General features: G+C 44.0%; 1 protein-coding gene across 1 annotated transcript in view; it reads right to left on the minus strand.

Annotated features, from left to right (window-relative positions):
* Window positions 1–3,344: 3,344 nt before the first annotated feature.
* SORCS3 (sortilin related VPS10 domain containing receptor 3) overlaps window positions 3,345–12,090 on the minus strand; it is a 317,614-nt gene continuing 308,868 nt past the window's right edge. The window contains exons 25-27 of the mRNA XM_009908219.2: window positions 8,789–8,894; window positions 4,554–4,714; window positions 3,345–3,980 (exon numbers count right to left, since the gene is read on the minus strand). Coding sequence (XP_009906521.2) covers window positions 3,916–3,980; window positions 4,554–4,714; window positions 8,789–8,894 — 332 coding nt within the window. The 3' untranslated portion in view covers window positions 3,345–3,915. The remainder of the gene's footprint in view (window positions 3,981–4,553; window positions 4,715–8,788; window positions 8,895–12,090) is intronic.

The following is a 12,090-nucleotide window of genomic DNA, read 5'->3' on the forward strand; positions in this document are numbered from 1 at the left end:
CTCTGTGGATTATTTTTGTTTGCTTTGTAGTGCCCTTTGAATAATTTTGGATTGAAAATGGCCTTCTTGACAGCTGCTTCTCCAAAAATTAACTGCATCATTCAGAAACTTCTCACTCTTCACTAGGATTAAATTTCTCTTAGAGAAGTGAAAATGTTTCTTTTCCTTTCAGCAGCCTACTCCCAGTCTTTTCTCCCTGTTTCTCCTGCTAGGATGTACTTAGAGCTGTCTTTAAGAGTGCAAAGGAGAAAAACATGTGAAAAAAAGGTAAAAGCTGTGAAAACCATGAATTCCCTGTCTTTCCTTTTAAATCACTCCCAAGAAGAACCTAAAAAATTCCAAATGACAATGAGCGTTTTCACTTTGCTTCCTGTTAATGTGGGCAGTAATAAGTATTTCACATCTAGTCCTCTGCAGCAGCACACAAGAGCAATTCCTCAAATCCTAATGATCAGAGAAGACTGAGATCAGCCTGCAGTTTAGCTCAGGGCCCAGTGGATCATCGTTTATGTACATTTCTCCCATCTATATCTAAATGAGACACCGTGGCCTTGTGAGAAGTGTCATCACCAGACTGGGCCATTACTTTGGCGTTTCAGTAGAACAGAGAGTAATGCAACACTTCATGCATGTGATGGATGGAAACTCAAGGTTAAATAAATAATAGAGTCATTCTCCAGCTTACATTAGGAGCTAGAGCAGAAAAGTGATGGAGGAAACAGACAATAATTACTTTTAAATCATCAGAAAAGGCCCCCAAGCCTGACTGAAATGGAGGAGAAGGGTTGAGACTATTTAGCTTTAGTGCTTCACCCCAAAGAGTTTCTCCCTACATTTTAGTTTTACAGGTTTAATCCTGAAAATTCGTCCTGTGCTTTTTCTGCAAAACTCTGTTAAATCACTTTTCTCTCCACCTGCAGACCCATTAGGATTATAACCTCTAAAGACATCCCAGCCCCTTTAACAGAGTGAACACATGTAACTGGGGGTGGTTTGAAGCCAACTGTCATGTTGCAGTGCAAAGAGGTTAACAAGTAAAACCTCAACTCTACCCACCTCCTGAGTTCAGTACCGATGTATTAAAGGTGACGTGGAGTCTTGTATTCAGGTCCTACAAAATGGTAACATTGTCACCTGGTCTCATTCCTGTCTCCTGTTACCACACCAGCATTAGAACATCTTCCCATATATACCTCCAATCTTCTTTCCACTGCTGCTGGGCCTTACAACCAGCTGGAACCAAATTAATTTCCAGTTGGGCTTTGGCCCTTCTATTTTCTCCTTGTGTAGCCTCGTGACAGCCTTGTAGTCCAACTGAATGGCCTGCCCCTTCTTCCAATGACCACAGACTCTCCTTTTCTCCCTAAGCTGCAACCAAGTATCTGTATTTAGCCAGGCCAGCTTTCTTCCCCACTGAGTCTTGGCACATGGGGACAGCCTGTTCCTATGCCTTTAAGACTTCATGAACAATGTCACAGAATCACAGAATTGTCAGGGATGGAAGGGACTTAAAGGATAATCTCTTTCCAACCCCTGTGCCATGGGCAGGGATACTTTCCACTAGATCAGGTTGCCCAGAGCCACATCCAGCCTGGCCTTAAAAACCTCCAGTGATGGGGCTTCCACCACCTCCCTGGGTAACCTGTTCCAGTGTCTCACCATCCTCATGGTGTCTAGGCTTCCTGAATTCCTTGGCCTCTCAGGTCTACCTCTCAAGGGACTCTGTTGACCAGTCTCTGAAACTGGCCAAAGTCTGTCTGCGGGGAGTCCCAGGTGGCAGTCCTGCTGACCCTTCTCTTTACCTCTCCAACAACTGAGAACTCTATCATTTTGCAGTCACTGTGCCCAAGATGGCCCCCAAATGTAACATAACCCACAAGTCCTTCTTGGTTCACAAACAGCAGCCTTGCCTAGCTGGCTCCCTCACCAACAGTGTCAAGAAATTATACTCCACATGGTCTAGGAACCTTCAAGACTGCTCCTTCTCTGCTGTGTTACCTTTCCAGCAGTCCCCCAGGAAAACAATGACCAGTGATCATGAGACCTCATAGATTCCTAAAGAATATTTTATCTGTCTCCTCATCCTGGCTCGGTCTGTAACAGACTTCCACTAGGACATCTACCTTTGCCCTGGTTCTCACCCATAAAACTCAATCCTATCATCACCATTATTAACCTCAACACAATCAAAAGAACCCTTGACATACAGGGCCACCCCACCACCTCTCCTTCCTTTCCTGTCCCTTCTGAAAATGTTTATAGCCACTGATTGCCAAACTCCAGTAATGTGAGACATGCCACCATATTTATGTGAGGGCCACTATATCATTGTTTTCCTGATGCACAATGGCTTCCAGCTCCTCCTGTCTCCTGTACTTCAAGCATTAGTGTACACACACTTCAGTTGTTCTAAAGGTCTTGCCGTATTTTTGTAGGTAGAAGTTCTCAGGTACTCCTGTGGTTGACAATTCATCATTAACCCTATTGTCTTTGCTGCCATGTGGGTCCCCATTTCCTATCTCAACTAATACAGCAGTCCAACAGACCTCACTAGCACACCACCCTTCAACTGTTGGTGTGCTGCCCTCAGGCTTATCTCTAGCAAGCCTGGTTTTGTGCCCTTCCCCCTTCAAATCTAGTTTAAGGCTCTTGCAGTGAGCCCCGCTAGCTCCTGTGCTAGGACCCTTTTCCCCCTTTGAGACAGGGGTATCCTGTCTGTCGCCAGCAGGCCTAATGGATGTCACCAAGGTCCTTCTCAGAAGGGGACAACAGCGCCAGAGGCGAATAGATGATTAAGACCATTAAAATATTAATGTAGTCTCATAGCCTGCCCTGTTAATACCTTTTTCTGATACTATATCTATTAAAAAACCAACCAACCAAACCAAAAAAAAAAAGCCCAACACAAATGCATGTAGCTATACACACAGAAATAAACTATGCTGTATTTATAGACAGCAGTGTCAGATTGAAATACGACAGACAACTGGAACACACTTGGAACCAAAGTGTGACTCAAGTGCAGTCCCCGGTGGGCTGGCGTGTACGGGCACGCGCGTGCGTGTGGGTGTGTGGTTCAGGTTTTGCTTCAAACAGATCTTCTTTTACTAAACATTAAATTATTTCCCAAGAAATAAAAAGCTATGTACATCGTCATTATCTACAGTAGGCCTTCGGCATCCTCGCTATTCACATGCACAGGTTTCGGGGCTGCATTCATAAACTCAGGCCTGCTCCTTCGTCGCTTGTGGTGCTGTCCCCTCCAGCCACTCTGCGGTCCAAGGAACACTGATGTATGTGTTTACTCTGATTGTTGTTTGGTTTTTGTTGTGTTGATGGTATTTTTTTTTCCCCCCTTTCTCAGCAGTCAACAGTGCCAGAGGGTGACTGAAATGAAAAGCAATTAAAGGTGGCAAGATCCTGCAAAAAGCTGAGACATGCGTGTCACTGGGAAGCGAAGTCTGTTGGCATGTCCCAGAGCCTGGTCCAACAACCCAGCCTGAGCTGTCTGGCAGGATGAAGTCGCTGATTCATGAGCTATTTTGAAAAGGGCTAAAAAGGGACAATTTTCCTACAGCATGTTGCCTAAGGTACTGTACCTACCTGTTGGATTTGAATACTAATTCTCAGTGTGTATTGAACAGGAGGCTGGCATTCGAATTCTACCCCACACTTAACTCGTTCTTTCCTTTTTCTTTCCAATCCGATGAGTATATTCCAATTATGAAGAAACCCTGCTATTTATGAATGCAGCCCTGGTAAAAAGAAAAAGCCCACCCCAGCCCCTCCCAAAATGATAATAATGACATATAACTCTTTCTTCTTTTTTTGTTTTCTTTTTCATAATAATAATAATAACAATAATAATTACAAATAAAAAGTCATAAATGTTGTGGACCAAGTGGATTCTCAGTATTAAACACTAGTGCAGTTGGGGATTTCCTTTGTGCTTTCACTGTTGGCAATTGTTGAGATGCTTCCTGTGGAGGAGAAAATGAAAAAGAGAGTCACTGCAGTGGCTTCAACAGTTTGGTCCATACTGCTTTTCACTCCTCCTTAGAAAGTGCTCATGTAAGTGTAAAGACACAAAAGGTGCTTAAAAGTAACACATCCTTATTTCCTATTTGCATTAGGCATTGATCATGCAGAAAACCTGTTAGCACAGCTCAGCTGACCAGCAGTGCATTCATTAAGCTATTAGAGAACACACTCGCTTGTAATGACAGCACATCAACTGGCTAAGTTTGATTCGGCTGATTCTTCTGAGGGTTCAGGAAATCTGGAACCCCTCTGCAGGAAAGGCAGGGTGTAAGCCACAGTCATTACTAACTCTTGCTGCTCCCAGTTTCCTACCCTGAGCATGTAACACTGTGAGAAAAACTGTGAGAAAATCTGTGAGAACAACTCCCTGTTTACCATATTGCAGAGAGATTTGCTTCCTATCTCAGTACCTCAGTACCTCAGGTCACAGTTGTTTCCTCTCCTAATATCCCAATGAGCAAAATTCTCACACAAGACTGTGAAGCAAGCCCCAGATGAAGGCTGTCTCTCACCCATCACTCGTGTGTCCAGCTCTTTGTCCATCAGCTCCTCAGGATCTGTGAACTCACTCAAAGTGATTTTGGGGGCATTTTCACTTTGGCTGACAGAGCCAATCATTTCCTGCTCCTTGTCATGCTGAACTTGGGCATAGATATTAATCCAAGGGATTTTCCTATGCAGGAAAGGAAAACAAGAGGTTATATTTTTTAACAGAGCTCCTTGGCATGCCATGGCTTAATCAGACAACACTAAAGTGATATTCTGAAAGTGACATTAGCATCTACTAATTTCAACACCACGACTACCCTGAATCTCTCAGGCCACTGACTTATCCTGTGCCTAAAGACTCTTCCAGCTGTAAACCTAAATGTTCTGGTCCTGCTCTTTTAAATGAGAAGACATGCACAGTGAACACTGCACCAAACTCAGGGAGCAGCAATCAACTAAGTACAATCAGCTGCAATTGCCAGCTCTCTCAGTATTTATTACATGATTAGTGGTTCATTGGAAACCAAAAGTAAAAATCAATTTGAGCACTACTATCAACTGAGTGAAAAAAATTGCTAGGCTTGTTTCTATTGACAGGCCCTCGCTGACTGAGGAGGAACTGCCACATCAGAAAGGGTTTTAAAGAACTGGTCATAGCTCATAGTAGAGGAAGGACTCGAACCTCCTAACACCCATCCAATGTCTATTTGTTACCATTTCATTGCAAAAACCAGCTTGCTATGCTACAGATCATGCAAGTTTGCAGGGACTTATTTTCTGCTGCTGCTCAGGAAGGCAAGGAAGTTGAAGGGATTATTATTTCTTCTTTTTCTCCCAGAGAAGTTAACTTGGACTGTTAGAACGATATCCTTCAAAGTCAGTTAGACAGATAATTAGACAGGCCTAGACAGTGAGTTAGATAGTAATCCATGGAGGAGTGCAAGTTTAAAATGAGAGAATTGAAAAGTAATGCATTGAGCACTGAGGGAGTTGCTAGGATTATCTGTGCCATGTTGCCTGTTGGAAGGTGACTGTTTTTTCTAATGCCCTTAACAGGATTCTGTGTCATGCAGTCCACACTGCTAAAATAAGGCAAATTCAGAGAATATTTCAATTCCTTAAAGAACACAGGAGAAAGAAAGAAGATGTGCTCAAAAGAGGCTGTATAAAATGACATCTTTTAATGTGAACTTGTCTGCTGTTGGATATGTCAGAAATGGAAAGCAGTGGAAATTGCCTCAGCAATCAAGAATTCAATAGACCTATGCTGATTTTACTCCAGTGAAGTTCTGGCCTCAAATGACTTTTGCTATTGGTTTGGGATCCTGTTCCTAACCAGCAGGAAGTCAGGACATTGTTTGGGATGTTTAGTAGCTAGCAGTTGACAAACCTCCTTTTCTTCTCCCTTTCTCTTATCCTCTCCTTCTAACCTTCAAACATGCCTCACAGATCACCAGAAGACATAAGCACAGGGAATGCACATATCAGATGAGGGAGAACAAATGCACTCCCATAGGATTTAAATGAGCAAAGTAAGTCTGGAGGTGTGCAGAGATGTGGACATGAGATCACGCTTGGAGATACTGGAAGACTTAGCTTTGTTTCTAAATAATGCAACAGTAAAGAAATTCTAGTCTTCTGAGCTCTGATAGGAAAGGTGAGAAAAGCTTTTTAGAACTATGAGGCACTGGCACAGAGCCTTCAGGTATTTCAGATTCACAGGGAAAAAGAAACTGAGATGGCCGTACATATGTGCATCCATACACATGTACACAACCCTGCTGTGCTTCCCAGTACAGACACAGGTGGCCCCAAAGTGCCACCCCACACATGTGCATACTCCTGCACTCCTGTCCCAGGATGCATACACACTGACTGCCCCATTGCCCCACTATTTCTCACCACTCACACACAGAGGATCGACCTGTGTTATGTTCAATCTCCCACAAAGAAACAACCTTTTTACAGATTATTTCCCTACTTTCCCCGCTTCTTTGCTTTTTCACCCAGATCTCCTCAACAATCATCTGTCCGGCAGCAGTGCTTAACATGACTGCTGAGTCTATAATTTGATGGACTTAAAATGAGTCTGTGCAAACCAGCAATGCACTGATTCTATAAACTTGGAGAATTAAAAATTCATGCAGGCCCATGCTCGCCCCACAACCTTTTCCTGTAAGCAGCAGTTCTGTATTCAGGCTGGGATTAGTGTTAATCAGAAAAGTACATATGGCTAACGGACCTCTGCATTACTGACAGCCAGAAGGAGCCTTTTGGTTTTCCCCTCCTATCTCCACAAAGAGTTGTTGCATGGGCTCATTTCTGATGCATTGAGCCAAAGATTTCAGACAGAGCTGAAAATGTTCTTTCTGTTCTGGAAAACCAAGCTGAGAACACTGTGGGTATCTGACAGTGCTAAACTTTGTTAGTCTGACCTGGGTTTATCCTCCTTGGGACACAGCATATAAAAGGGGATAAGTTGATCGGCTTTGAACTAATAAAAACTTATGCTTTAACCACCTTCCCCCTCGCTCCTAATTTATAATAAATCCAACTTTAAGACAGATTTTATCAAGGCAGGGCCTTCCAGCCCTGGAGCACAGTACAAGGCTGACAGTTGTTATGCTCAAGGCTCAGGATGCTTAAGCAGTACAAGTCAGTTTTATGAGCTATAGTAGCATAACATCACCTGAAGACTGACAAGGCAAAGTGAATGCCCCCCTCACTGCTCTCTGGCAGACAGAATATACAGATTCTTCTTCCTGGTAACTGATCACTGACCACAGAGCCAAAGGCATTAGGCCAAACTTAAGAAAACTATCTCAACAAGACACAAAGGATAGCACATCTTACAAAGGGTTGTACCAACATCTGGACACATCACTCAGAAAGACTTCTTTGCCCTCCTCACCCCACATTTCAGAGTGAGAGAAACCATTAGCTGCCTCCCGAGCACATTGTCTTGAGCAAGTCCCATATCCCATTCCGCATTCACCTGAGAAGCTATATTCCACCTCAGGGAAACAGGATTTCACACTGCAACAAGCAAGTCACACTGAAGGACTGGAAATATGCACCTGAGCAGATTCACACACCTACATTTTCTGCCATTTGTCCTGGGCTTGGTAACAGATCTTGATGTGCACAAGGTCAAGCACTAGAAGCAGTGCCACCCACTGATTTTCACAGCGCTTAATGCAAGAAGCTCAACGTGAGAGGAGCTTCAAAACCAGAAGCTATGATACATGCCTGTCTTATTATTCCAGTTTTGACATTGTTTATATCATTAGAGAGCACTAACCTTATCTTGGGCTGCAGAAAAGCTGGAGAGAGAAACAGATTGCTGGGATCTGGACAGAAAAAGCTTCTGCTTCACAGTTTGGAGGAACTATTCATGTCCAGAGTTTGTGGGGCCTTTTTTGGTGTGGGTTTTTTTCTTTTGGTTTGTGTGTTTGTTTTAAAGTCAGATTCAGTTTATGCTTCTGATAAAATATTTTGCCACTGGGCAGGATCTGGGCACACAGACCATTTAACACAGTAAGTACTGCACCGAATGCAAAGTTCCCCCTAAGGAGCTCCATCTGCCTAAAATATATTCTCATAAGGCAGCCTGTCAGCAAACAGGCCATTCTTATCCTGTGTTTTGCTTCACAGCTTGCAGCAGCAAAATGCCATGGGCCAGCACAGGTCCTGCTTGCTGCCTGGAAGCAGAAGTTTTATATTAACATCTGGGGGAAAAAAAAATATCTCAGCACTGATTCCCAAAGGCAGCTTGATGTTTCATACAAAATTTCCTGGCTTTGAGTTTTCCACCCTTAGCATAATCACACCTGTTCCTCTGCAAGACTAAACTATCCACTTCACAAGATGCAAACATGACACTGCTGCAGTAAAGCAGGTGGCCAGGTGGAAATAGAGACTGTATGAAGAAACTCATCATGTGTTTGTTTTGACTAAGGCTGCATTGTGTAGCTCAGCATTCAGTGAACACACAGGGTTCCCATTTCTGGTCTGTGGTTCGAACACATCTGTTGAAGTAGGTTGCAGCTTGATTTCTGAGCCCTTGGTGAGCTTTCAGAGCACTGAGTCTGTAGATGGGCAGTAGGTGGTCTTCCCTATGAGAAACTGAGAGTTTTACTGATCCAAGCCCTAGGCCAGCTCTATGTCTGCAGTCCAGGCACTGGATTCTTTCTAGAATTCAGGTAACCCCCACCCAGTGTCTCCTCTTCCTCCCATCCCTCAAAGTTTCTCAACTTACCTCTTGAATTTGTAGATTAAAAAAACGGCCAAGCCTACAAACACCACAGACAGCAACATCAGCATCGCCGAACTGCTATGACCTGTGCTGGAATCAACAAGGGGTGCTGCAGGAGGAAAGGCAGAGCATTACATTTGTAACATGCTAGTAGGGAATACATAACTACCAGAGAGCTGAGATCACCTCTGTCTTTGACACATCTGCTTTATCACCACTGCATGGTGCATGCAGCAAGACCAATCAGTGGGAAACAAATTGACTCTCTTTTCCTTTGAAAGTCAAACTCCTTTCTCAAGACAGTGTGGCCTAACACCTAGTGAAAAGGCACAGCAAGCCATGCTTAGTTGAATGGCTGAGCACTCCTGGGTTGACACTTTGTCCTATTTACTTTCAGGCTTTTCAAGGTACTGGAGTGGAAATTAAATGTATGATGTGTGGCTTAACGCACATCTACTGCTCTTTGGAGAAGCTACCTCAGAGCATCCATGAATGCTTCCACCTTTAAACGACAAATGTCTGTCTCACATGTGACAGCGATCCAGTCTTGTGAGAAGCTTTAAGGTTCATCCTTGTATTGGACTTCACAAACTCTTAAGTCATTTTTCTTACCATGGAGGAGCCCAAGGCACTAATCCTGGGCCCAAGCATGCTATATGTTATAATTTTTCAGAGGTTTGATCCCTCCATCCTTAACATTTTGGGTGGGCTAAATAAAATGTGTTACCATACCTTGTTTATGCAGCTATTCTCACAGCTCATGGGAGCAGACAGTCTTAATGGCCAGAGCACTGTGCTGAGAATCAAGATTCTGAGGAGAAGTCTCTAATGACAGCAGCTGAGTGTTTCTCACTCTGTGCAAATATTTGGGTTTGAATTTTTTACTGTTATCTATTATTTTTCTGTCACCCAGAAGATGGGGACAAAGTCTATGCAAATACAGTTGCTCTAGGTTCCATTGCCAAACTCTTGCATCTAAGAACCTGATTCTGCCAGTATTCTGCTTCTACTACTTCTTTCATGGAAAAGAAGTGACTGCCATCTCACCTGAATCAAAATACTATGAGAACAAATGCAGCACTCCCACAGGAATGTGTGTGCAAGAGTAGTTGAGCACTGCAAGCCAAAACCACACTTCACAGTGTCTTCCTAGAACAAATCCAGATTCTGCAGATAGTTGCATCATTCCCAGTTTGACAAATTAATTCATTCCAGCCTACTCCTGTTAATGGCTGATTTTCATTCCAAACAATAGTCAGAGAGTGAAGGCAAAAAGGCACTAGCTGTAGCTTGAAAGCCTCGGTTTAGGCCAGCTCTTGGCTCTCTAAGAGTCTCATGAAAATAAAGCTAAAGTGTATTGTCATAGGACACAAAGCCCAGTCTTTCCAAGAGGCTATCAGTCAGGTCACAAGCACAAGATCCCACACTTCAGATAATTGTAAAGGTAGTCATAAAGACAAGGGCAAAAATAGAATCACAGAATCATAGAATGGTTTGGGTTGGAAGGGACCACCAAAGGTCATCTAGTTCAACCCCTCTGCAGTCAGCAGGGACATACCCTACTAGATGAGGTTGCTCAGAGCCTTGTCAAGCCTGACCTTGAATATCCTCAGGGATGGGGCCTCAACCACCTCCCTGGGCAACCTGTTTCAGTGTTCCACCACCATCATGGTGCAGAACCTGTTCCTGACATCCAATCTAAATCTACTCTTCTCTAATTTCAAACCATTGCCCCTCATCCTATCACTACAGGCCTTTGTAAACAGTCCCTCTCCAACCTTCTTTTAGGCCACCCTACAGGTACTGAAAGGCTATTTGGTCTCCCTAGAGTCTTCTCTAGGCTGAACAGCCCCTGCTCCCTCAGCTTGTCCTCACAGAAGAGGTCTTCAGCCCCCTGTGATCATTTTTGTGGCCCTCCTCTGGACGTGCTCCATCAAGTCCATGTCCTTCCTGTGTTAAGGACTCCAGAGCTGGATGCAGTACTCCAGGTAAGGTCTTACCAGAGCAAAGTGCCAGAATCCCCTCTCTCCATCTGATGGCCATGCTTCTTTTGATGCAGCCTAGGATGCAATCTGCCATCTAGGGTGCAAGTGCACACTGTTGCCTCATCTCTAGCTTCTCATGCACCAGCACCCCCAAGTCCTTTTCTGCAGGGCTGCTCTCAATTTCACCATCCCCAGGCCTGCATTGATATTTAGGATTGCCCCAACCTAGGTGCAGAAACTTACACTTTGCCTTATTGAACCTCATGAGATTCAGCCTACCTCTCCAGCCTGTCCAGGACCCTCTGGATGGCAACCTGTCCTTCAGATTTTTCAATCACACCACTCAGCTTGGTGTTATCTGCAAATTTGCTGAGGGTGCCCTCAATCTCATTGTTGATATCGTTGAGGAAGATATTGAACATCACTGGTCCCAGTACAGACCCTTGAGTGTCACCACTTGTCACTGATCTCCATCTGGACATCAAGCCTTTGACCACGACCCTTTGGATGTGATCATCCAACCAATTCCTTATCCACTCGACAACCCACCAAGCAAATCCATATATTTTTCAGCTTAGTATAGGGGACTGTATCAAAAGCTTTACAGAATTCCATACAGATGACTTCTGTTGGTCTTCCCTTGTCCACTGATGTAGATACATCATTGTAGAAAGCCACTGGATTGGTCAAGCAGGACTTGCCATTGGTGAAGGCACACTGGCTGTCTCAAATCACCAGCCTGTCCTCCATGTGTTCCAGTGTAGCTTCCAGGATGCTCTTTTCCATGATCTTCCCAGGCACAGAGATGAGACTGACATTTCAGTAGTTTCCAGGATCCTCTTTTTCACCCTTTTTATAGATGGGTGCAATGTTTCCCTTCTTCCAGTCTCCAGGGACTTCACCTGACTGCCATGACTTTTCAAACATTATGAAGAGTGGACTTGCCACCATATCAGCCAATTCCTTCAGAACTCTGGGATGCATCTCATCTATTCACACAGATTTATGTATATTGAGGTTCCTCAGGTGGTTCTGAACCTGATCTTCCCTTATGGTAGGAGGGACTTAACCCTGCTGGTCCACACCTAGTGGTCCATTGACTTGAGACAGGGACAGAGAAAGACTGTCAGTGAAGACTGAGGCAAAAATATTATTGTGTACTTCAGCTTTCTGCTTGTCTGTTGACACCAGCTCTCCATTCTCACTCCTCAGAAGTGGTAGACTTTCTTTAACCTTTCTTTGCCAGTTAATGTTCCTGTAGAAGCCCCTTTTTGTTATTCTTTGCATCACTTGCCAGGTTCAGTTCTAGCTGTAACTTCA

Source organism: Dryobates pubescens, chromosome 8 (assembly GCF_014839835.1).
Source record: "Dryobates pubescens isolate bDryPub1 chromosome 8, bDryPub1.pri, whole genome shotgun sequence".
Lineage (NCBI taxonomy): Eukaryota > Metazoa > Chordata > Aves > Piciformes > Picidae > Dryobates > Dryobates pubescens.